General features: G+C 41.2%; 1 protein-coding gene across 8 annotated transcripts in view; it reads left to right on the plus strand.

Annotated features, from left to right (window-relative positions):
- The window catches only part of Atxn2 (ataxin 2), a 93,853-nt gene that overhangs the window by 13,581 nt on the left and 53,766 nt on the right, over positions 1-26,506 (plus strand). For all 8 annotated transcript variants that reach the window (XM_038346533.1, XM_038346540.1, XM_038346537.1 and 5 more), the window contains exons 2-5: positions 16,325-16,361; positions 18,870-18,929; positions 19,390-19,461; positions 19,964-20,114. In XM_038346533.1, coding sequence (XP_038202461.1) covers positions 16,325-16,361; positions 18,870-18,929; positions 19,390-19,461; positions 19,964-20,114 — 320 coding nt within the window. The remainder of the gene's footprint in view (positions 1-16,324; positions 16,362-18,869; positions 18,930-19,389; positions 19,462-19,963; positions 20,115-26,506) is intronic.

Below are 26,506 nucleotides of genomic sequence, written 5' to 3' on the forward strand. Positions count from 1 at the left end.
AAATCTGTATTTCCATCTGCTGTTGCTGGCAGTAGTGTTTTGAAGGGCAGTAATCGTTTCATGAGGCATAAGCACTTACCAATGGATAAAATAGTAGGACAAACTTGAGGTTACTGTGGAGAGCATTCTTGGTGCACAGGCTGGAGGTTTAAATGCCTTCTCTAGCCTTCCTGTCTGGAGAAGTTGAAGGAGAAACAAGTGCTTCTGTATAGTGTAATATGGTACCCGATACCCACTGACTTCCAAAAGTTGTCCTCTGACTACCACATGTGTGCCATACCTACATAATAAATTAAATGTGATTAAAATAATGAGGGATGCTAAGATAGATGGCTTTCAGCTGTTATTAAGAGGTACTTGTTGCATAAAGCCCTGACTTTTGATCCCAGGACCCATATGGTGGGAGAAGAAAACAGACTCTACAAACTGCCCTCTCATCTCCATGTGACCCCCACCCCATATGCATGCACACAAATATGTGTAATTTTCCCCCCTTCAAGACAGGGTTTTTCTGTGTAGCCCTGGCTGTCCAGGCGCTCGATCTGTAGGCCAGGCTGGCCTTGAACTCAGGGATCTGCTTGCCTCTGCCTCCCAAGTGCTGAGATTAAAGGACGTGCCACCACTGTCTGGCTAAATACATGAGCACTGACTGCTCTTCCAGAGGATCCAGATTCAATTCCAAGCACCCACCTGGCGGCTCACAACCATCTGTAACTATGCATGTGGTGCAGACATACACAGGCAGAGCACCAATACACATTAAATAAAAAAATTAAAAAATAAAAAAAGAACCATGAGATTAGCTGAAATGTACACATGACAATTCCTAAGTCATGCCGGCCCTGTCTTAAATACTCACTGCCATGTATGGCCAGTGGTTGCCATATTGAGCAGTGTGGTGTATAAAATTTTCATTATCATTTCTGTTGGGACAACACTGGATCTGAGGCCCCAAGAGTTCTTAAACCCTAGGTGTGGAGAATTTTGGTGTATCCAACCCTTATAAAGTCTTAGCTCATAATTAGACCCTGAACTCTTCTTACTGGTAAAATGTCACATAGAGAGGAAATATTTAATAAAGTTTAGTTATGGGGTTACTCTTAATAAACCTGAGTTGGGAAGAGCGAAGTGACTCACCTACTCAAGAAAATTGTAAGCTCTCTGATTATATATTTTTTTTTTTTTTTTGGTTTTTCGAGACAGGGTTTCTCTGTGGCTTTGGAGCCTGTCCTGGAACTAGCTCTTGTAGACCAGGCTGGTCTCGAACTCACAGAGATCCGCCTGCCTCTGCCTCCCAAGTGCTGGGATTAAAGGCGTGCGCCACCACCGCCCGGCTTCTGATTATATTTTTTAAGGTGTACCCAGTTGCTTTCTTCCTGTGCATTCCATGTAGGCCTCTCAGCAGTTTGCATTTCTTCATTGCTGGCATTACAGATACATGTCACCATGCCCAATTTTATTTTTGTTTTTTCGAAATAGTTTTTCTGGGTAGTTTTGGAGCCTGTCCTGGACCTTAGTAAGTAGACCAGGCTGACCTTGAACTCACAGAGATCCTCCTGCCTCCTGAGTGCTGTTATTGAAGATGTATACCACCACCACCCAGCAGTTTGTTTCTTTTATAAAATTTTACTCTATAGCTCAAGCAGGTCTTGCTTGGACTATAGGGTGTGAGCTACTGTAGCCAATATTACATGTGCTTTTACACAACTAAATGTAAGTCAGTCAGTAGAAGAATATTTAAAAGATGTCTGCATTGGCTTTTTTTGTGCAGTTGCCTTAACAAACACTCTATGGGTTATAGCTCTGACTATCCTGGAACTTGTCACGTGGAACAGGCTGGCATCAGACTCAGACATCTGCTTTTGTCTGCCTTGTGAGTGCTGAGATTAAAGGGCTTTCTTTAGGTTTTCTAATCTTTTTCATACCACAAGTATTTATCTTGTTTGTTGAGCCCCTCTGAATGTCAGTTGTTATACTTTACATCTTGAAGATTATAGTTTCTTTTGTTTTTAAATACTGTGTATCTAAGCTTGGTCATGTGTGAGTGGGTGCCCTCAGGCCGGAAGATGGTGTTGAATCCCCTGGAGCTGGAGTTACAGATGGTTGTGAATTCCTAAAAGCAGGCACTGAATATCAAACATAGGTTTAAGAGCACTGTTTCTCCAGCCCCCTTTATTTATTTAAATATAAATTTAAAAATTTGATTTATTATGAGTATGGGTATTTTGCTCGTGTGTTAGTCTATGCACCAGGTCCACGTAGTATCTATAGAGGTCAGAAGAGGCCCTCAGGTACCTGGAATTAGAGTTATACATAGTTATGAAATGCCATATGGGTGGGGAATTGAACCCCAGTCCTCTGGAAGGGCAGCCAGTGCTCTTAACAGCTTAGCCAACTCTTTAACCCACTTATTAGCCAAGCAGTCAATCAACTAATCCATTTATTAACCAATCAGTCAATCAACTAATTACTTTATTATTTGTTTATAACTGGAAGTTTCTCTCCTACCAGTTTCCAAATATCCACCCTGAGGCTTAATATTAATTACAAACTGTTTGGCTAATGGCTTATGCTTATTACTAACTAGCTTTTACATCTTAAGTAAATTAACCCATGTCTTTTAATCTATGTTTGCCACATGGCTGTGGCATTACCTCACATCTTGCTTCTCTGGTGGCTGCTGGTGTATCCCTGACTCCCCCCACCCCTTTCCCCCCATGTCTATGTTTGGATTTCCTGCCTGGCTCTATTCTGCCTGTCTATTGACCAAAGCAAAACATATTCAGAGCATACAGAGGGGCATCCCCCATCATTTATTTATTTTGCAGCAGGGTCTCACTATGGAGCCCTGGTTGGCCTGTACTCTCTATGTAGACTGGGCTGACCTAGAACACAAAAGCCAGGCAGTAGTGTCACATGCATTTAATCCCAGCACTTGGGAGGCAGAGGCAGGTGAATCTCTGTGAGTTTGAGGACAGCCTTGTCTACAAGAGCTAGTTCCAGGACTGCTAGGACTGTTACACAGAGAAACCCTATCTCAAAAGAGAGGGGGAGGGAGAGGGAGAGAGAAAGAAAGAAAATAAAAACAAAGATTCTCTAGTCCTGCCTCCCAAGTGCTGGAGTTAAAGGTGTGAACACCTACCTGTTACTTATACTGTTTCATTATTATTGTGTGTTTTTGTGTTTATCAGTGAACGCAGGTAAGAGCCAAGGAATGTGTGGAGAGGTAAGAGGACAGTATGGAATTGGGTTCTTCCCTCATCAGTACTGGAATTCACACTCTGGTCAAGTTGCCTGACAGTTGATTTTACCCACTGAATCATCTCACTGGGCTAGGGGAGCTTTCATTTTTTTTTTTTCTTTGCCCCAGGCTGTACATTCCCCTGGTGAACTTTGTAACACGAGTTAAATCCCTGCTGTGTCCAGTGGTTTCTCTTTGTGCAGTTTTTCATGAAGTATAACAATCTCACTATTTCTGCTGCCTTACTCATGATTGTTGTTCTTTATAGTGACCACCTTTGCTTTTAGAGATAGGATCTTTCTCATTGTGTGAGTTCACACATGGCTGGTGGTTCTTCCTGCCTCAGCCTCGCAAGCTCAGGCATTGTAGCTGGAGGCTGCCATGCCCTGCTACTTTTAGTTTTATTTTTTAAACTGGACTCTGGGTCACAGAAGCAGTCTGTATTTCCAGTTTTTTCTACTTAATGGGTGAGACCATGGTTTCCTGGGCTTTGCAATTTTTTTTTTATTGAAAAGTGAATATTTTAGATAATACCTTGTAGCAAATCTGGTTTTGGGTTGTAGCTAGGGGATGGCTTCTACTGTTACAGTCAAGCAGTCCTACAAGAGGATACAATAAAGAAGTTGTACTATTAGACAGTCTTACAGTTACATAGCATATTGGTGGCCCTGTAGTTCTTAGGCTGTATAATCTTCCACTGTACATGGCCTATGTGTGGTGCATCAATGTATACTGATGGCTGAATGACTTTAGTGAAATCAGACTCACTAAATACCTGGTTTGTAGCGTTTAAGTCCTTAGTCTGAACCACAGTGGGTTTTGCAGGATCGATACTTTTTAAAGTAGTTTAGATTTTATTTATTTATTTTGGTTTTTAAGTTCTCCACACTCTTCTCTATATAGTCCTGGCTGTCCTGAAACTTGATCTGTAGATCAGGGTGGCCTCAGACTCAGATCTGCCTGCCTCTGCCTCAATAGTGATGGAATTAAAGGTGTTCACCACTACAACCTAGCAACATAATCATTTTAATCATTAAAATTTTTTAAATTTAATTTATGTGTATGGATTTTGTCTAAATATATGTCTGTGTACCAGGTACATACATGGTGCTTTCTGAGGTCACAGGAAGGCATTGGATCCTGTGGAACTGGAGTTAAGGACAGTTGTGAACTGACATGTGGGTGCTGGAAATTGAACCCAGATTCTCTGGAATGATAGCCAGTTCTCTCTGCAAAAAAAAAGTTTTTAAAATTTTATGTCTATAGGTGTTTTGCCTTCATGCATATCTTTGTGTGTGCTTTATGCATGCCTGTTAGCCAGTGCTCTTGACCACTTAGCCATCTCTCCAGCTCCAGTTTTAATTATTTTTAAGTTGAATGTGACATTTAAATTATATCACTACCACCTGCATTAATTGTTAATTAATAACTAAGTTTCCATGTTCAAAAAGGAAATTTTATATACCTAGTAAGCAGCTGTTCTCTTTTCTCCCTGTATTTGATCCAAGAATCCCATTTTGTCTCCATGATTTTGAATATAAGGTCTGAGTGCAGGTGTGTAATGCTTGTATTTCCTGTTAGTTTATTTAGTTTAAATGTCTTTAAGATTCAGTTGTAACATACCAGAAATTTATATAGTTTTAAACTTAATTTTTATTAGTATTAAAGTTAAGTATATACATGTATATTTGTCTATGGGTATATGCATGTGAGTGCAGGGCCCATGGAGGCCAGAAGAGAGCATTGTATCCCTTGGATCTGGAGTTATAGGCTGTTGTGAGCTGGGAACCGAACTTAGATCCTGTACAAGAGCAAGTGATCTTAACTACTCTGGAGAACTATTTGTTTATGATTGAACACCATTTCATTGTAGGCTGGGCTCCATTTCATCACCCCTTCACTCGCCCATCAACGTGCACTTGAGTGGCTGTGCTGAGTGACACTGCTGTGAACAAACATGGGTGTGTCATTATCTTTTGACTCACTGCTTCAGTCAGTTATTTTGGATATATGCCCAGAAGTTGAACTGCTGGATCTTGTGGTCATTCTATTTAAATTTCTACCAAGTACTCACAAGTTTTTTAGTAATTTTATTGATGTACATAATGTCCTTTGGTTGTTTCCCACTCCCATAATCCCTTTACCTGCTTCCATTCCTGCTAAACCTCCTATTTTTGTGTCCTTTTATTGCTTTTTTTTTTTTTTTTAAATTTTTTGGTGTTCATTTTAATTAAGAGTTGCTTACACAAATATGGGTTGGGAGTTATTTACTGTAGTGATGAGGGCAGTACTAGTGTAAAGAAAAATCCTCTTCTTCAGCCATTATTGCCAATGAAGAGTGGGGCCCTAGGATCACATATCCTGTCTGTGCTGGATTATGGGTGGGCCCAGTCTTGTGCAGGTTATCTCAATTGCTGTAAGTTTATGAGTGCAAGTCATGTCCATACTCTGGCTTTTAAACTCTTGGTTGGTGCCCTCCTTTGTTTGATATTCTCTGAACCCTGGAGGGGGTGGTAGTGGATGTAGATAGATGTCTTATTGTAGATCTAGCACTCAGCAGTCACTCACTCTTCACTTTGACTAGGTATTACTCTCCGACAAGTCCGAGAGCAACTCTAATCTATAGGGATGAAGGAAAACATTTAGAAAGTAACTTAACACCATGTCCACTTAGAAAAACAGTGTAGATTGTCCCCTCTGGCCTGCAGTTTTCTTAACCGTGGACTTTTGACCAGCTTTATGGTTTCAGATAGGCATGAATTTTTTCTTGTGGAATAGGCCTTAGATCCAAATAGAAAGTGGTTACTTATCCCCTCCCCACAAATAGTGCTTTTACTGTATCAGTGGGCACACCTCAGCTTGTAGGTTGGTGTTGTGGCTGGTAGGGTTCACCTAAGGGTTAAGACTGTCCAGGTTGATGACTTTTTTCCAGGCAGCTTATGAGCACCTTCAGGCACTAGGAAAGCCAGCCAGCAGGGAAACTCTTGGCCTTGTTACAGCCTGATTTCTTTGTTCTGCATCCAAAGTGTGTGGTGTCTTCATTATTAAATGTTTTACTATCGAGTTCTAGTTCTAGTGACAACCAAGAGCAATGGCAAGAACCAGACCAAAAAGACTGTTTACTGTGTGTGTGTACGCGCATGTGCAAGCGTGTGTGTGTTTCTCATTTGTGTGGGTAGGCCAGAGGACCTTTGTGGAGCCTCCTTCCACTTTTTTTCCATGGATTCCAGGGATTTCTTTACTCAGTGAGCCATCTCAATGATTTAAGGAGGCATCATGTTAACAAATGTGGCACACCATCTTCCTTTCCCAGAAGCAGTGCACAAGGCTTCCAATTTTTCCACTGTTTTTGCCTACTGTTAATTACTGGTATTTGTTAGAAATGGTTCTGGAAATGAAATCCATGGCCTCATGAGTGGTAAATATGCTATCCCTGAGCTGCCATAATGGATGTGAAGTGTAATTTCCTGAAACCTAGTGATACTGAGAATATTTTATTTTTGTTCGAGGCAGGATATCATGCAACTCAGGCTGTCCTCAATGTGTAGCAGGGTTGCCACTCAATTCCTGAATGCTGGGGATGTATATATTACCATGTGCAACTTGAAAGTCTTTTTGTTTTTAGATTAATTTCATTATTTCTTTATGTGTTATATGTATGGGTATCTGCAGAAGCCCGAAGGATCCCCTGGAACTGGAGTTGTGAGTTATCTTATATGGGTGCTGGGATCTGAATTTGGCTCTTTGGAAGAGCATCAAGTGTTCTCAGTTGACCCTTGAGCATTTTTTGTTGTTGTTGATTATTTGTTATCTGTATAAATTTCTGGGAGAAATGTGTATTGATGATTTTATAGTAGGTTATTGGTTATATTCTTGTTAGTGAATTACAGGGTCACACATAATTCATCTCCAGTAGAGTGTTGACTTGAAGAGACATAGTGCCATGTTGTTGAAGTTGATGCTAAATTCCTGAGCTCCAGAGTTCCTCCTCCTTCAGCCTCCCAAGTGGCTGAGACCACCACATCATATGAACTGCCCCAAGGCTAGCTTTCCAGTTATGGTGCTTTTGAGGTTATATTTAAGAATTTAAGGTCATGGTGATTTTTTTTTTGTAGGAGTTTCATGAGTTTAGATTTTTTTTTTTTCTTTTAATGAGGTCTCACTGTGTAGCTGTGGCTGGCCCAGGACTCACCCTGTAGACCAGGCTGTCCTTAAACTCAGCTTCCTCTGCTTCCCAAGTACTAGGGTTTAAATTGTATATCCATCCAGCCTTTTCTTTTTTAAAGTGTGTGTGTGCACATGTGCCCCCACCCATGGAGGCTAGAAGAAGGTGTTGGATCCCCTGGGACCAGAGTTTCAAAAGGTTGGGAGCTGCCACCTGGGTTCTGGGAGCTGAACTTGAGTCCTCTGCAAGAACAAATGCTCTTGATTTCTGTGCAGTCTGTCTATGAAATCTTCATGTTGAATTGACCACATTCTGGATTGAACTGACAAGTGTAACCTCCCAGTAGTTGATACATGCTTTTGTGCTTGTTTTCCCTATCCTGGTAGATGTGGGTGCTTGGGCTGAGCTTCTGTTGTAGCACTTGGTGTTTTTAAGGGATAGTGTAGGAAAGTAGGCAGACTGGTATGATGACCCTTGTACAATGTCACTTACCTTTAGCACTTAGCAAGTCATGCCGGTCTTGCTTCATACCCCATCTGCTTCCTCCTTCCTGTTGTTCTGAAGCAGTATAGAAACTGTATTATTTTGTGTGCAGGTTTCTTTATATTAATGCAACTACTGCTTTAAATTACTTTTATTTTTAAGGTTTATTTTTATTGTTTTATGTGTGTTGTATGTATCTGCATGTGAGTGTGTGCATATAATTCCAGGTGCCTTAGGAAGCCAGAGGTATGGATGCCCTGGAGCTGGAGTTGCAGATAGTTGTGATGACATAGGTGCGGGACACTGAACTCTATCTTCCTCAGGAAGAGTAAGTGCTCTTAACTGCTGAACTGTTTCTACAGCTCCTAGTTTGAGATAGGGTCAAAAAATTACCCTGGTTGGCCTGGAACTGGGTGTTTTTTTGTTTGTTTTTATTTTATTTTATTTTTTGAGACAGGGTTTCTCTGTGTTATAATCCTAACTGTCATGGAACTCACTTTGTGGACCAAGCTGGCCTTGAACTCACAGAGATCTGCCTGCCTCTACTTCCCAAGTGCGGGGATTAAAGGTGTGTGCCACCACTATGCCCCTCTTGGCTTGGAATTTGAGGACGTTGGTTCTCTCCTACAGTGTAGGCTTCTGGGGATTGAACAGAGGTCTACAAGTGTCTTTTACCTCCTGAGACATTTTGCTGGTCCTTTACTGTTTGGGAGTATTTGTTTCAGGTTGAGCCTCCCTAGTTAGAAATTGAGAAATTCCACATGTTCCAAAATCTTTAGTCCCAGCATGTTGCCACTGGTGGGAGGTTCTGTATTTAGCCAATGGCAATGTGGTCAGAATGTATGGCCACTTAAGGTTCTGCATACAGACACCTTCAGCTTATGTGCACAAGATAAATATGAAACATTAAACTTGGATCCCATCCCAAAACACCTTCTTAGTCTAAAGTCCAAAGAAATCTGGGATCCAAAAATCCAAAGCCTTTCGTCTAAAGTGCTAGTGAAGAAATTGAGAGCTGGGAATGCAACTGAGTGAGTAGATGCTTGCCTAGGTGTGTGAAGACCTGGAGGCAAATCTCCAGATGTGCCTAGGCTGGTGTGGTAGCACACACTTCCTGTAATCCCAGCACTTGGGTGGTAGAACCAGGAGGATCCAGAGTCCAGGGTTGTCCTCTGCTACACAACAAGTTCAGGGCCAGCATGAGATACATGAGATTCAAGTCTCTAAAAATCAAATAGAGAACCTAAAGGTAAAGCATAATCTAGGTCAGTGGTTCTCAGCCTGTGGGTTGAAACTTCGAATGTTCCTTTCACAGGGTTGCCTTAGACCATTGGAAAACACAGTTTACATTATAATTCATAACAGCAGCAAAATTACAGTTATGAAGTAGCAAGGAAAATAATTCTATGATTGGCGTCGCAGCATTAGTAAGGTTGAGAACCACTGCTCTAAGGGGTGTGTGAGACAAAGAATACAATCTTTGGTTTTCAGAGTTTCTTTGCTGCACTGCAGTAATTGTCCTCAGATACCTGGTCTCATGTGGGTCGATGATGATTAGTGGGTGGGTGTTGGTGTTTGACACTGTTGTTGTATATCATGGGGGGGTTGTTTTCCCTTTCGAGTTGTTTGTTTTGTTCTGAGTAAACTGGGTTGCTAAACAATACTCAAAGGTGTGACTATATACTCAGTAAAGTGTGTCTTCTATCAGGGGCTGTTTTGCTTTAGTTTTTCTTGTCGCTTTGTGGAGAAGCCACACAGGTTCAGGGACACTTAGTGGTATCTCAACAACCAGGATAAGAAAACTCATAGTAAGACACAACTGTTTTGATCTTTTTTGTTTCTACTTTTTCAAGACAAGGTCTCACTATGCAGTAGTTCACATTGTCCTGGAACTCACAACGTAGACCAGGCTGGCCTCTGCTTTACTGAGATTAAAGGCATGCACCACTATGCCTGGCTTCCATTTTGAGTTTTGGGAACATCTTATGAGTAAATGGAAATTAGAGCTGAGTTAATGATTGAAAAGGTGGAGGAAATCAGTGAGACAGTTATAAAATTGGATTTTTTTTATTTTAAAGTTTTTCAAGACCAGATTTCTCTGTGCATTCTTGGCTGTCCTGAAACTTTGCTCCAACTACCAACCACTGAGCCTGAGGGTGCCCCTCCTCCCCACTTCTTTCATGTTTGTTGCTGATTTTGAGACAAAGTCTCCCTATATAGCTTTGACTGGCTGAGAACTCCCTTAGGAAGACATCCTTACCTTGAACTCAAAAAGATCCTCCTGCTTCTGCTTCCTGGGATTAAAGGCACCATACCCAGTGGATATTTTTCTTTTGTTTTTGATATAATAATTTTGTTTCATTCCTCTGAACATCCCAATTACTCCTTTTTTCAAATTCATGGTCTGTTTTTTTTCTCATTGTTATTGAGTACATATTTGTTTATGAATATATTCCTAAATATAACCTGATCAGTCTGTATGCTTCTCCTATGTATGTTGTCAGGGAACCATTTGGTATTAATAACCAGATGGTGTGCACTTTCCTGGAAGAAGAACTGTTTTTCCCACTCATATCAGTCCAAGTTGCCTGTAGTTCTTTGTGTAAGGTTGAGGCTGTCTCCCATCCACTTTGACGTGTCTGTCAGTGTTGTCTTTGTTTAGCTCATGTTTAGACAGTCAAGTTGGTGAAACTTTATGGGTATAGCTTGTGACAGTCCTAGGAAACACAGTCTTACAGCAAACTCCCTGATTCTCTGGCTCTTGCAATCTTGCTACCTTGTCTACAGCAGTTCCTTGAGCATTAGGTGCAGGAATGTTTTACAGATGTATTCATTTGGACTGGACTCTACAATGCTGCATTTTGATTGGTTGTGTGTGTGTCTGTAATGGTCTCTATCTGTTGCAAAGAAGTTTTCCTGGGTGAGGGATGAGGACTACTACACTCATCTGTTGGCATAAGGACAAAGACATAAAGTTGTTAGTGACTACCCTGTTTTAGTACAGAACCATAGGTATGCTGAGTCACAGCTTCACTAGCACTGAGTAAGTTGGCTAGGTTTCCAGTACCAGACATGTTTGTTTGTTTTTTCTTACTGAGTGGGTCTTAAGTCCAATTAGAGACGTTTTGGTTACAGCCAAGGTATACATGCCACTACTGCACCCTTAGAGTGTTTTTGTGGTTCCTAGGCTTCATAGCTAAATAGGACTATTAGTTGTTTGCCTTCTTTGTAAGCTTACATGGTACCTTCTGGTACCAGGAAAGTTAGTCCTCAGGGAAGAGGCATTTAGGTCAGTTTGAGCTCAGAAGCTTTCTGGGTCCTGTTTCTGAAGTGTATGGTGTTTTCAGCAATAGAGACTTACTTACCTTGCACCTATGGGGGTCACCCCAGGACAATAGCAATAGGCTGTATGTTTTAGGAGTCTTTTGGACATCCCTGACCAACAACTTAGAAGGCTTCTCATGTCTGGGTGTTGGGGTTTTTGTTCGGTTGCCTTTGGCTCTTGGAGAAAGCATTGGCAGCCTGAGAAAAGTTCGTTTAAACTATGTATGTATATTTATATACAGAATTACATGTAACATGTTTGTGGGTGTTTTTTTGTCAGTAGTATGATTCCATAAGACTTTTTCAGACAGCCTCCTTCTGTATTTACCTCCCTAAAGAGGCACTCCCCACCCTCCATTTCTATTGACCCGATCAGATCACTTGTAGCCTTCTATGCCCCTCTCTTACTCCCCAACCCATAAGTGGTACTAAGTGGTACTTTTTTTTCCTTTCCTCTCCTCCCCCCCCACCCCCCAATAAAGGGTCTCTGTGTAGTCCTGGCTGTACTAAAGTACTCAAACTCGCTGTGCTGATCGGACTGGCCTTCAACTCACAGAGATCCTCCAGCCTTCTACTAGTCTCAGCGGTCCCTTTTTACTTTCCTTGTTTCTGTAGTTACTCCAGGATATTTATTCATATCTGGGAAACAGGCACCTAAGATAAGAGAGGCCATGTGACATTTGTCTTTATGGGTCTGGGTTTCCTTACTCAATTAAGATCTTTTCTGGTTCTATCCATTAACCATTAACCAAGCTAGACCCTTGAGGAGAAGATAGCTCTTTTTTTTTTGTTTTGTTTTGTTTGTTTTTTGTTTTTTGAGGCAGGGTTCCTCAGTAGCTATGGAGCCTGTCCTGGAACTCACTCTGTTGACCAGGCTGGCCTCGAACTCACAGAGGTCCTCCTGCTTCTGCCTCCCAAATGCTGAGATTAAAGGCATTTGCCACCACTGCCCGGTGGAAGTGGCTCTTTTAAAGACAGGTTCTCATGTAGTCTAGGCTGGGATCCAGCTCCTGTGTGAGGCTGGTCTTGACTTGCTTCAGTTTTTAAGATTCATGTTTAAGTCTATGTGGGCCTGAGAGATGGCTTAACGGTTAAGAGCACTGCCTGCTCTTCCAAAGGTCCTGAGTTGAATTCCCAGCAACCACATGGTGGCTCACAACCATCTGTAATGAGATCTGGTGCCCTCTCGAGGAAGAGTCTTGGTCAGTCGTCCTCATCAACTCAGAACATGAAACCTAATATGGTGTGGTTTTTTTTTGTTTGTTTGTTTTTTGCTTTTGTTGTTGTTGGGATTAAAGGTGTGAGCCACCACCGCCCAAAACCCAATATGGACAAGTTCAACAGAACCACCATATACAGGCTGCCCATGTGTGCTTCAGCATTGCCAGGGCATAAATTTCAATTTCAGTCTATGTGTGTATCTTTCTATCTGTGTGTGTATATGCAATGCTCGTGAAGGCTAGAAGAGGGAGTTAGATCCCCTGACACTAGAGTTACAGGCAGTTGTGAGCCACCTCATGTAGGTGCTGGGAACCTAACTGGTCCTCTGGAAGGACAGTAAGTATACCCTAAAAACTGAGCCATCTTTGTGGTCCAGACCTAGAACTCCTGATCCTGCTTCTACCCCCTGAGTGCTAAGATTGCAAGTGTGTCTCACTGTACCTGATTTTTGTGTGGTACTGGGGATGGAACCCAGGGTTGGGTACACTCTACTACCTGAGCCTACCTTAAGCCTTAACTGTAAAGTTTGCAGGGTGCCAAGAAGTTCTTGGGATGTTACTTCTGAGAGAAAGTATACCAGAAACAAGCCTGGGTGTAGATCAGGTGCAGCTGGATTCAGCAGGACTTTACTGTACATGAACTGGCTTGGGTGGTTTGGGCCAAGGTTCATTTTCATCAACTATAAAACAGGTGGTTGATTAGAATCCAGTGCTTGACATTGAACTTGGTTTCTAGTAAGATCTGTGACAAGTTACTAATCAGGGTCTTTAGGTTTTAAGAATTTCTTTTCTTAGCCGGGCAGTGGTGGTGCACTTGGGAGGCAGCGACAGGTGGATCTCTGTGAGTTTGAGTCCATCCTGGTCTATAGAGCGAGTTCCAGAACAGGTTCCAAAGCTACAGAGAAACCCTGTCTTGAAGGAAAAAAAAGAAAGAAAAAGGAAAAAAAACTTTTTAAATGGCTCCTGACTGGAATATGCAGGTCAGAGGACAGCCTGTGGGAGTTCTCTCCTTCCACTGTTGGATCCAGGGATGGAGCTTGGGTTGTCAGACTTGGTGGCAGTGCCTTTACCCACCGAGTTATTCTTCCAAGTGTCCAGAACATTTCATAATCTGTGAAGCAGAAGGTTACAGAATCCCTGAAAGAAATGAGTGGTTGTCTGGCCTAAGCCATGCTTTTCTAATTACATGAAGGTGAAGAACAGAACATTTGGATAATAGGTAGATTAGGACTGCTGCAGAGTTAGTTCCTGGTAGTGTGGCTGTGGAGGATATGGCAGTATTATTCTCTGCTTTTAGCACCTAAAGTTGGCTATTTATTGAATATTTCAAATTTTGACTTAATTGGAATGTATGATAATAATACAAGAATGTGATTGCAGAGGCTGAACAGAAGGCCCAGTGGTTAAGAGCACTGATTGCTCTTGCAGAGGACTTGGGTTTGTTTCCTAGCACCCACATGGCTGCTTATAATTTTTTGTAACTCCAGTTCCAATGCCCTCCTCTAGCCCCCATGAACCCTAGGCATGCACAGAGTGCACAGACATATAGGCAGGCACTCATCCACCAACAATGCTAAAATAGGACTCCACTTTGTGGAACAGAGATACAGTATTTCTTGTTACTGTGAGGACTTAGTCTTTATACTGTACAGCCAGCCTCTAAATAGTATAATCATATTTATATGGCATTTACATTTGACTGGATATTTAAAATAATAAACAAGGTATGTGAGTCATGCAGGTACCGTTTAAGGGATTGAACATTCTTGAATTTTGGTTCTTATGGGGTCTTGGATCAATCCCAGAGTACAAAGGAACCATGGTACTGTTTATTATGATTCAGTTCACTTGAAAATAGTCCATATTACAAAGCACCATTTGATAGTCAGGGCTTGTGTAGGTTTTGTTTGTTTCTACAGTGCTGGAAACTGAATTTAGGGCTCAAGGCACATTAAGCAAGCCTTTTCTACCATTGAGCTCTATTCCCAACCTGGTACCTGAGTTTTGTGTACTGTATCTTTTCCAAGGGTTGGCAAAGAAAAGCACTTGTTGGACAATTCCTGATTTTGACAGTGTAGCCCAGGCTAGCCTAAAAATCAAGATCCTACTGCCTCAAGTCTGCCATATCACGGTGCCAATTCTGTCATAATTATTTAGTGCTTAAACATTTATTTACTCTGTATGTGTGTTGGTCACAGCACACATGTGTGATCAGAGGACAGTTAACAGGAGTTGGTTCTCTCTGGTCATGTGTGGGTTCTGGGGATTGAATTCAGGTTATTAGGCTTGGTAGCAAGTGCTTTTACCTGCTGAGCTTTCTGAAAAGCCCTGTTTTAACTTATTTTTAAATAACTTTTCTACAGTTATAGGCATATTACTTTTTAGAGACAGGGAAAAATGAGAGATAATTGGGGTATCAAGTCAAATATGTTGATTACAATTGTGCCATCATACCTTGCATTTAAGAATGCTATTGCTGGGCTGGAGAGATGGCTCAGAGGTTAAGAGCATTGCCTGCTCTTCCAAAGGTCCTGAGTTCAATTCCCAGCAACCACATGGTGGCTCACAACCATCTGTAATGAGATCTGGTGCCCTCTTCTGGCCTGCAGGCATACACAGAGACAGAATATTGTATACATAATAAATAAATAAATAAATAAATAAATAAATAAATAAATAAATATTTTTTTAAAAAAAGAATGCTATTGCTTTGTGTTTAATGTCAATTTTTTCTTTCAGTGTACTTGTTTGGGGTGGGGAGATGAGGTCTTAATTTGTAGCCCTGGCTGACCTCAAGCCCCACAGCATGTCATTGCCTCAGTCTCTGAAGTGTGGGATACAGGATACAGGCGTGCACCACCACACACAGTTAGGCTTCTTTATTCTTCTTTCATACATTTTGGGTTTTGTTTGTTTGTTTGTTCGTTTGTTTGTTTTAGCGATGGTCTCACCTAGTAGCCCTGGCTTCCCTGAAACTCACAGTGTAGACCAGGCTATCCTTCTATCCTTCAATCTGCCTGTCTCTGCCTCCCTGTTTCTGGTATTAAGGTGAGCGCCACTTTTTTTTTCTTTGGTTTTTCGAGACCGGGTTTCTCTGTGGTTTTGGAGCCTGTCCTGGAACTAGGTCTTGTAGACCAGGCTGGTCTCGATCTCACAGAGACTCGCCTGCTTCTGCCTCCTGAGTCCTGGGATTAAAAGCGTATGCCACCACCGCCCAGCACAAAATGGATCTTCTTTTTTCTTTTTTTTTTTTTAATAAGATTTATTTATTATGTATACAACACTCTGCCTCGGTGTATGCCTGCACGCCAGAGGAGGGCGCCAGATCTCAGTACAGATGGTTGTGAGCCACCATGTGGTTGCTGGGAATTGAACTCAGGACCTCTGGAAGAGCAGCCAGTGCTCTTAACCTCTGAGCCATCTCTCCAGCCCCATCTTCTTTTTTCTTAAAGATATTTACTTATTATGTATACTGTGTTCTGTCTGCATGTGTGCCTGTAGGCCAGAAGAGGGCACCAAATCTCATTTCAGATGGTTGTGAGCCACCAAGTAGCTGCTGGGAATTGTACTCTGGACCCCTGGGAGAGCAGTTAGTACTCTTAACCACTGAGCCATCTCTCCAGCTGAGCACCACTATTCTAATTCATCCATTTGTTTTGATAAAACACCAGTCTTGTCTTTCTTCCCTGTCTGTGGTGATCTGTTCCTGGCCTGGTAGGTAGCACAACACATAGCCACTTAGATTTCTTGTCACTGAGGGTTAGATGGCTCCTTCCACGGACAGCTTGGCCTGTATTTGAGTAGAATTATAGTTTAAATTATAAGATTATAGTTTAAATTTAAAAATTTGTAGTCTTTTAAATTTAATAAAAACATATTTAATCTTTACAGAGGTCGGAACAGTAGCAAAGGACTGCCTCAGCCTACGGTGAGTAACTTCCCTGTTATTTATAAAAATATATAAAGTGTGATTTCTAACCATAGCTCCAGTAATAAAGCTTAAGAATAAAATCTCTTAAATTTTGCTACAGATGTACCAGTTTAATACAAAGTTATTGATTCTATATTGCTTCTCAGTGAGGACACTATGAAATGTACAATTTTCTGTTAATAGTGTTTGTGATGTGTATAATACTGATACCAAGTTAAGTGTTCTGATGTTTTAGGACCAGAGTTTGTAAAGTTTTTTGGGCTTTTTGTTTGAATTAATGTGCTGTCTGTTTAAACTCCTTTCATTTTTCTCACTTGGGAAACACCTTCTGATCTAACATTTTCCAACTTTCTATCAGTGAAGTTAAAATGAGCACAAAGACCATAAAGTTCCATATGACAAACTGCCACTGATTGGTGTTTCTTGAGACAGGATCTACTGTGTAGCCTTGGCTGGTCTGGAACTTATATAGACCAGGCTAGTTTTTTGGGTTTTTGTTTCTTTGTTTTTTTTTTTTTAAATATTTATTTATTTAGTATACAATATTCTGTCTGTGTGTATGTCTGCAGGCCAGAAGAGGGCACCAGACCTCGTTGCAGATGGTTTTGAGCCACCATGTGGTTGCCGGGAATTGAACTCAGGACCTTTGGAAGAGCAGGCACTGCTCTTAACCACTGAGCCATCTCTCCAGCCCGTTTCTTTGTTTTTTGAGACGAGGTTTCTCTGTAGCTTTTGTGCCTGTCCTGGAATTAGCTCTTGTAACTAGGGTTACAAGATAGGGTTTTTCTGTGTAACAGTCCTGTCTGACCTGGAACTCACTGTAGACCAGGCTGGCCTTGAACTCACAGAGATCTGCCTGCCTCTGCCTCCCGAGTGCAGGGACTAAAAGCATGTGTAACCGCCGCCGGGCTAACCAGGCTAGTTTTAAACGCACGGCGATCTGGTGGCCACTGAAGGGTTTTGTTTCCTTTACCCTCCCCACCTTTTTTTTTTCAAGACAGGTTTCTCTGTTCTGGAACTCTCTTTGTAGACCAGGCTGGCCTCCAACTCACTGAGATGTGCCTGCCTCTGCCTCCCAAATGCTGGGATTAAAGGTGTGTGCCACTACTACCGTTTTTTTTTTTGTGTGTGTGGGGGGGGGGGTAGGGTTTTTCTGTGTGACAGTCCTGTCTAACCTGGAACTCACTGTAGACCAGGCTGGCCTCGAACTCACAGAGATTCACCTGTCTCTGCCTCCCAATTCCTAGAGTTAAAGGTGTGCATCACCATATCCAGCACCACTGAGTTTTCAAATATAATCTTTATTGGTCAGATTATCTTCCTGAGAGTCAGGAGAACACACCATTGTGTAGTTTCTGCCAGGAATAGTTCTGTTGCCCTGATTCAAACATGCTGAGAGAAGCTGGTGGTGCAATGTGTTCTGCTCAGCACTCCTACTTTATTAAGATGTACTGTACCCCTTTTAGGACATAGATTGTGAGGTCTTTCCTCACTACCCAGTTGCCCTTGGTGCTGGAATTGGAGCGTAGGCTCTTTAATGTACTAGACAAGCACTCTTCCATCCAGCTACTCTCTAGTCAAGCTGACAGTTGATTCTTTTGTAGTGTATATTTTTTTAGTGTGGGGATAGTGGGTGAACCTTGATGTAGGTGTGGTAGTCGGAGGGCCACTTTGTGGGGATTGAATTTAGGACGTCAGACTCATTGTGTCTTTACCTACTGAACCATCTCACCAGTCCCTGTCTGAGTTTTTTTATTTGTGTATTTTTTTAAATGATGTTGCCCCCCTCTTTTTTTTTTTTTTTTTTTAAGATTTTACTAGTATACAGTGTTCTTTACTAGTTATACAGTGTTCTGTCAGAAGAGGGCACCAGATCCCATTATAGATGGTTGTGAACCACCATTTGGTTGCTGGGAATTGAACTCAGGAAGAGCAGCCAGTGCTCTTAACCTCTGAGCCATCTCTCCAGCCCCTTGTGTGTGTGTGTGTATTTTTGAGACAAGGTCTTAATATAGAGCCTGGCTAGCCTTAAAATTCACTGTGTAGATCAGGATGGCCTAAAATTCACAAAGATCCATCTGCCTCTGCCTCCAGAATGCTGGGATTAAAGGTGCATGCAAGCATTCCTGGATGTGACTAGAGTTTTTATAATTCTGCAGCCAATGCTGCACTCAAGACAACATGACATTTCCCTCCGTGGCAGCTGTACAAATTCTGTCCCCTACTGGTTTGTCTTCTCCAGAGGTTTTTATTTTCTCAATGCTTGCAGGTGAATGTCTGCTGTTTTTGTTTTATGTCATATTAATTATTAGTTAGAATAGTTGTTTGATTTCATTGTTTAAAACTCTTAATTTCTGTTCTCTAAGGAAATAAAATATGATTGTAACCAATTCTTCCTTAATTTATTATAATCCACACATCTTACAGCTAGAAACGTGATAGCTTTACAATACAGACAAGTACAAATACCAGCTGGTAATTGTGTTTATTTTTCAAACTTTCCAGATTTCTTTTGATGGAATTTATGCAAACGTGAGGATGGTTCATATACTTACATCAGTGGTTGTAAGTTAACCATATTATTGGGGATAAGCTCCTTTGGGGTGGAATATTTCATAGAGTTAAAATGTAGAGAGCAAGTCTCAATATTTTTAGGTCATATTTAATGAAGATGATTTTAAAAATATATTAGAATAATTTTCAATTATTATAACTCGGTAAAAATATTCTTGCTAACCCTGCTGTGTGTATGATAGTGTTTATAGCTGATTCTCTTTTGTATAATATTTTGTTATCTGATGGTAGTGTGAACAGAAAAATATGTAGCTTTAGTATTCAGTTCATATTTTGGAGTTGCTAGTTCTGTACCATATAGAGAATTCAGTGTAATGTTAATGTGTTGAAACTTTATCATTGCTTGTCAATATCCAATACTGATTGAGGTCTTAATATAAAGTGAAATGAAAACACTTCTCTCTGATAGTGAGGTAGCACACTATTTTTAAAAAAAAATTGTGTTTTCTAGGGATCGAAATGTGAAGTACAAGTGAAAAATGGAGGTGTATATGAAGGAGTTTTTAAAACATACAGTCCTAAGGTAATTTTTACTATTTGGTCATCTTTGTATGGTCATGCTACTTCCTGAGAGGGTAATAGATCTGAGCTTGCTGTGGATCTATCTGGCAGTTGAGCTCATGAGATGGTGTTTTCCGGCTCACCACCCAATCTATCCAGTTTTAAAAACCACTTGAATTTTTCTCTCTCGTAACAAATTCTTATTATTTAATAACTGATTTGTATATCTGAAAATACTGTATGTGTTGATAATGTGCAACCATTTTCAGCTTTGTCAGCTACCAGAGGTGTGTGCTGAGTTACTTCTCTCTGTTAACACTAGTGTACTTCAGATACACTATAACAAGAACAGCTTTTAGTACTGAGGATTTCTAGAATTTGGGTACATGACAGATTACATTTCTAAACAGGGCATGATGGTCAGGTTTTCTCATGATGCTTACTTTTGCTTTGATGAGCTAAATATTCCGGTAAATATTATTTAATAATGTTTTTAATGTTTATTAATTTTTTTTTTTATTTAGTGTGATTTGGTACTTGATGCTGCACATGAGAAAAGTACAGAATCCAGTTCGGGGCCAAAACGTGAAGAAATAATGGAGAGTATATTGTTCAAATGCTCAGACTTCGTTGTAGTACAATTTAAAGATACAGACTCCAATTATGCACGAAGAGGTAGGCTTTGGTTTCCAAGTCACCCTAGCCCTCCTGGTGTAGTAGATTCACTCCAGCAATTACACAGTCTTGCTTTTCCTTCCCTTGAGACAGGATCTTGCTTTGTGGCTCAGACTGACCTTGTCCTCTTGCTCCTCCTACTTTTGCTTTCCCAGTGCTGAGGTTGTAGGTCTTTGCCTTCAGGCCAGGGAATGAGATGTTCTTTTTAAAATAGGGTAACATAATTGAATTCTTTTTTCTTTTTCTTTTTTCTCTTCCTCTTTGTAGCCCTAGCTGTCCTGGAATTTGCTCTGTAAATCTGACTGGTAAACTCAGAGATCTGTCTGCCTCTTCCTCCTGAGTGCTAGGATTTTTTTTTTTAATTCAGAAAATGAGAGTTTTAATGCATTTTTGTTGGAAAATATTTAAAACTTAAAAAGAAAATGGTGCTTTTAGAAGCATAAGTAATTGTAGTATACATTTTTTAGCTTTTAGATTTATTTAGTGGATGTTTTGCCTGAATGTATTCATGTATACCATGTGCATACCTGGTATCTCAGAGATCAGAAGAAGGTGATAGATTGTAGCAAGTGTTTTTTGAAAAGGGGCGCGTGGGAACTGGCCCATCATCTTGTGTTTTTGTTTTGTTTTGTTTGTTTGTTTGTTCTTCTCTTTTCTTTTCTTTTCTTTTCTTTTCTTTTCTTTTCTTTTCTTTTCTTCTTTCTTTTCTTTCTCCTCTTCTCTTCTCTTCTCTTCTCTTCTCTTCTCTTCTCTTCTCTTCTCTTCTCTTCTCTTCTCTTCTCTTCTCTTCTCTTCTCTTCTCTTTTCTTTTCAACAGGGTTTCTCTGTGAAATAGTCCTGGCTGTCCTGTAACTTGCTAACTTGCTGGCCTTGAACTCACAGAGATCTGTCTGCTTCTGCCTCCTGAGTGCTGGAATTAAAGGTGTGCGCTACCACCTTCCAGCTGGCCCTTCTTCTTTGTAGGCACTTACTAGCATTGGGAAAGGACCTTTGCAATTCAAAAAATTTTTTTTTAAAGATTTATTTTTTTATTATGTATACAATGTTCTGTCTGCATGTATGCCTGCAGGCCAGAAGAGGGCACCAGATCTCATTACAGATGGTTGTGAGCCACCATGTGGTTGCTGGGAATTGAACTCAGTACCTCTGGAAGAGCAGCCAGAGTGCTCTTAACCTCTGAGCCACCTCTCCAGTCCCAATTCAAAAATTCTTGAATGGTAGATTGTTACTAACTATAATTTGATTTTTATGCTTCACTTGGTGCTAACAGCTGTTTCTGATACTTGACACAGGAAGTTACAGCCTTTCTCAACATAGTTCTCCCTTTACTCATCATCTTTTCTGCTGCAGAGGCCAGCAGCCATAGGGACTTTGATTTGTAATCTTCAAAGCGCCTTCAGTTACCCATGAAGGAGACAAATGCTTTCTTTGTTGCTGCTTTTAGAGTCAATTTTACTTATACTTTGGATTACCAAATAATTTGTATTTATACTTTTGAAAAATTTAATGATTTTAAATTTGAAAACTAACCTTGGTCAAAAGACAAAGGGGAAAAATCAAAACACAGCACTCTGAGAAGAGCGTTGGCTGTAACAGAAACAGCAGTCACTGGTTGTTCTTTTGTGTTTGCAATATGTTTATTTGGGAAGTGCTGTGAACTAAGGACACTGGATGCAAGGTGAACATGTAATCGTTGCTATACCCAACCAGGCCCTATGACCTTACATTTGGTAGGCAAACCCTACTACTGAGCCCCATCCTAACTCTGAAGTTCTGATGTTTGTTTTGTTGTTTGCTTAGTTGTTGTCTCCTCACCCCACCCCCATCCCCACAGGGTCTCACTGTGTAGCCCTGGCTGTCTTGGAACTCACTATGTAGACCAGGCTGGTCATGAAATCCCAGAGATGTACCTGCCTCTTCCCCTGATAAAGTTTCATTCCTCTACTCCCCAAGTGCTGGGATTAAAGGCATGCAGCACCACTGCCCGGCCTGGGTATGATCCTTTTATCTCAACCTTTTAAAATGGAGTGTTCTTAGCGTTTCTATTGCTGTGAAGAAACAAAATGGCTGGGCGGTGTTAATGCACGCCTTTAATCCCAGCACGTGGGAGGCCAAGGCAGGTGAATTTCTGTGAGTTCGAGACCAGCCTGATCTACAAGATCTGGGTCCAGGATAAGGCCCCAAAGCTACAGAGAAGCCCTGTCTTGAAAAATGAAAAAGAAAAGAAAAGAAACACTATGACCGTGGAAACTCTTAAAGAGGAAAACATTTAATTGTGGTGGCTTACAGTTCAGAGGTTTATTAGTCCAATATTATCATGGCCATACATGGTGGCATATAGGCAGACATAGTGCTGGAGAAGGAGCTGGGAGTTCTACATCTTGATCCACAGGCAGCAGATGGAAACTGTGTCAACATGCCTCTCATATGAGACCTCAGTGCTCACATGTGTACTGTGACACACTTCCTCCAACAAGGCCACACCTACTTCAACAAGGTCACACTTCTTTTTTGGGGGTGGGTTGGGGGCTTTTCCTGACAGGGTTTCTTTGTGTAACAGTCCTGGCTGTCCTGGAACTCGCTTTGAACTGACAGAAATCCACCTGTGCTTGCTGGCATTAAAGGTCACACTTCTTAGTAGTGCCACTCCCTATGGGCCAGGCATTCAAATACGTGAGCCTGTGGGGATCATTCCTATTCAAACTACTGCAGAGTGTGACTGGCTCTTTGCTTTTGTTTTGTTTTGTGGGTCTGGGATTATGAGTCAACAACCTGGAACATGCTATTGTGTTTGTTTGTTTGTTTGTTTGTTTGTTTAGAGTTTAAATAGTGAATTGGCATTTCCCAAATATAGATGGAAATAAGTAAATATTACTTTGGAGATAGTTTTTTGCGATCAGTGGTTTTATTTTATTACTACATTATGTCTTCATTTCTCAGGTGGTTTAGATTCTCTAACATACCAAGAAAATACAGATTACAGCAACAGCTTTCAAACATTGAGTATATGTGTGAGGGGAAGGGTTCCTGTTTTACCTAGTATTAATGGTTTAATTTTCCGCATGAAGACATTGAGTACTGAAATAATTTCAAGAACACAGTGGAGGACTGGACAGATGACTCAGAGGTTAAGAGTTCTTGCTGCTATTCCAGACGTCCTGAGTTCAATACCCAGCAGCCACATGGTGACTCCACAAATATTTATAATGAAATATGGTGCCCTCTTTTGGTCTGTAGACAGAGCACTGTATACATAATAAATAAATCTTACATTTTTTTTTTTTTTTTAAAAAGGCTACACTGGAAAGCTAGGTATGGTGAGAGAAGGCCAGGACAGGCAGATCTGAGTTCGAGGCCAGCCTGGTCTACTGAGCAAATTCCAAGACTGCCAGAGCTACAGAGAAACCCTGTCTTGACAACCCCCGCTCTTCCTCTCCTCCCCCCACCAAAAAATGTCCCTGTTGGTTTAGTTAATCATATACTTGTATGCAGTGTGGTTTTCAGTGCTAGGAATGAGTGTGGGGTCTTTGCGTACTATAGATAGGCTCTGCCTGTTTTCAGGATTTCCTGATTGTTTTTGTGGCACATGGAGCCAGGTTAACTTTGTTTTTCCGGAGTCATCCACTTTGTTTTTGAGACAAGGTGTTTTGCTAGGACTCAGGATAAAGCTAGACCGGTCAGCCAGCAAACTTGAGTGAACTACCCATCTCTGCCTCCCCAGTGCTGGGATTATAAACACACAGCCATGCTCAGCTTTTGTGTGGCTGCTAGGGATTGAATTTCCATCTGTATGCTTGCATGGCAAGTACTCCGACTGAGCCTTCTCCCGAGCTCTCCAGCCAGGTTCTATGTGTGTGCTTGTATGTACATACATATATCAGATACTGGTAGAAGCTGCTGTCTCTCTGTGGCTTTGGATAGAGGTACCTGTGCAGGAATTTCAGTTACTAATGTTTCATTAATCAAATAAATTAAGGTAATTAGTGCTACATTAATAACGAATGGTTTGTGTTAGAGATTTACTTGGCTTTTTAGTTTCCTGAAGTAAAAGAAGATAGAATTTAACCAGTGCTTGTTGACACTGAGTTGTAGTTAGACACTTAAGGACAAGTTTCCAAGCATTCTTTCCACCTTCCTTTATATTCTAATTTACTAATAATCAGCTTGGGCTGTAGAGATGGCTCAGCAGTTAAGAACACTGACTGTTTTTCCAGAGGATCTGGGTTCGAATCCCAGCACAATGGCAGCTCACAACTGTCTGTAACTCAAGTTCCAGGGGATCTAACACCCTCACACAGACACACATACAGGCCAAACACTAATATATATATAAGTTAATAATAATAATAATTTTAAAAAGATGACTGTAACTCCAGTTCCAGAGTACCCGACACCCTCATGCAGGCAAAGCACTAATGCACATTAAAAAAAGAAAGAAAGAAAGAAAGAAAGAAAGAAAGAAAGAAAGAAAGAAAGAAAGAAAGAAAGAAAGAAAGAAAAAACACTGACTGTTCTTCCAGAGGACCTGGTTTTGATACCTAACACCTAAATGGCGGCTCACAACCATCTGTAACACCATTTCTGGGAGACCCAGTGCCTTCATCTGACCTGCTTGGGCACCGCACTCACATGATGTATAAACATGCAGGCAAAATACCCATACACATAAAATAAAAATCTAAAACAAACAAACCAAAAGCCTACCCTGCTTCTGGTTCTGGGCATGTGAAGTCTATCCAGAAAGACCTACAAGCTTCTAGTGCTAAGGAATGCTAAGTTCTGAGAGTCTCGGGGTTCCTGCCTTCTTTCTTTGCCTCACAGTGCTCTTTCTGTTTTAGGGTTAGCATTATCTCATAGTCTTTGCTGATGTACTGATATTCTAGACCTTGAAAGGATAGATGGGTGAAGGGCTGTCTAGGGATCAACAGAAGTGAAGGACCAGTAAGTGGTGGTAATAATGCTTCCTGAAGATAGAAGATGAGTTTTTTTCTTGGAGATTGTCTTCTCAGCTGTCAGACCCCTAGGTAGTTAGTGGGCGTGGTGACACACTTGTTATTCAAGGTCTTGGGATGTGGAGGCAGGAGATTGCCCAGAGTTCAAGATCAGGAAGATCTTGTCTCAACAAAAAAACAACAGAAGGAGCTGGGCAATGGTGGTACACACTTCTTAATCCCAGCACTCACAGGCAGAGGCAGACAGATCTCTGAATTTGAGGCCAGCTTGGTTTGCAATATCAGTTCCAGGACAGCTAGGGCTATTACACAGAGAAACCCTTTCTTGAAAAACAAAACAAGGCCAGGTGGTGGCAGCGCACGCCTTTAGTCCCAGCACTCGGGAGGAAGAGGCAGGCGGATCTCTGAGTTCGAGGCCAGCCTGGTCTACAAGAGCTAGTTCCAGGACAGGCTCTAAAAAAAGAAAAGCTGCAGAGAAACCCTGTCTCGAAAAACCAAAAAAAAAAAAAAAATCCAACAAAACAAATAACAGACAAAACAACAGACGGGACTAAGAATAGCTTGGTGGTTAAGAGCACTCCACATGAGGGCTTACAACAGCCTGTCACTTCTAGGAGATGTGATGCCCTCTTCTCTTCACGCTAGGACCAACCATTCACAGACATACATACAGGCAAAACATGCATACACACATGGGTTTTTGAGACAGGGTTTCTCTGTGTAACAGTTTGGCTGTCCTGGAACTTGCTTTGTAAACCTGACTGAACTTGAACTCAACAGAGATGCACCTGCCTCTGCTTCCTGAGTGCTGGAATTAAGGCGTGTGTCACCACTGTCTGACTCATAAAACTTTTTTTTTTTGGTTTTTCGAGACAGGGTTTCCCTGTAGTTTCTAGAGCCTGTCCTGGAGCTAGCTCTTGTAGACCAGGCTGGCCTCGAACTCAGAGATCCGCCTGCCTCTGCCTCCCGAGTCTAATTTCTTGGGTTCTTTGTATATTTTGGAGATTAGACCTCTGTCTGATGTGGGTTAGTGAAGATCTTTTCCCATTCTGTAGGCTGTCGTTTTGTCTTGTTGACCAAGTCCTTTGCTTTACAGAAGCTTTTCCGTTTCAGGAGGTCCCATTTATTAATTGTTTCTCTTGGTGTCTGTGATGCTGGGGTTCTATTTAGGAAGTGGTCCCCTGTGCCAATGTGTTCAAGTATACTTCCTGCTTTCTCTTCTATAAGGTTCAGTGTGGCTGGCTTTATGTTGAGGTCTTTGATCCATTTGGACTTGAGTTTTGTGCATGGTGATAGATATGGGTCTATTTTCATTCTTCTACATGTTGATATCCAGTTGTGCCAGCACCATTTGTTAAATATGCTTTCTTTTTTCCATTTGCTATTTTTTGCTTCTTTGTCAAAAATTAGGTCTTCAAAGATGTGTGGATTGATATCCGG

The sequence above is a fragment of the Arvicola amphibius genome, chromosome 10 (genome assembly GCF_903992535.2).
Source record: "Arvicola amphibius chromosome 10, mArvAmp1.2, whole genome shotgun sequence".
In the NCBI taxonomy this organism is placed as follows: Eukaryota; Metazoa; Chordata; class Mammalia; order Rodentia; family Cricetidae; genus Arvicola; species Arvicola amphibius.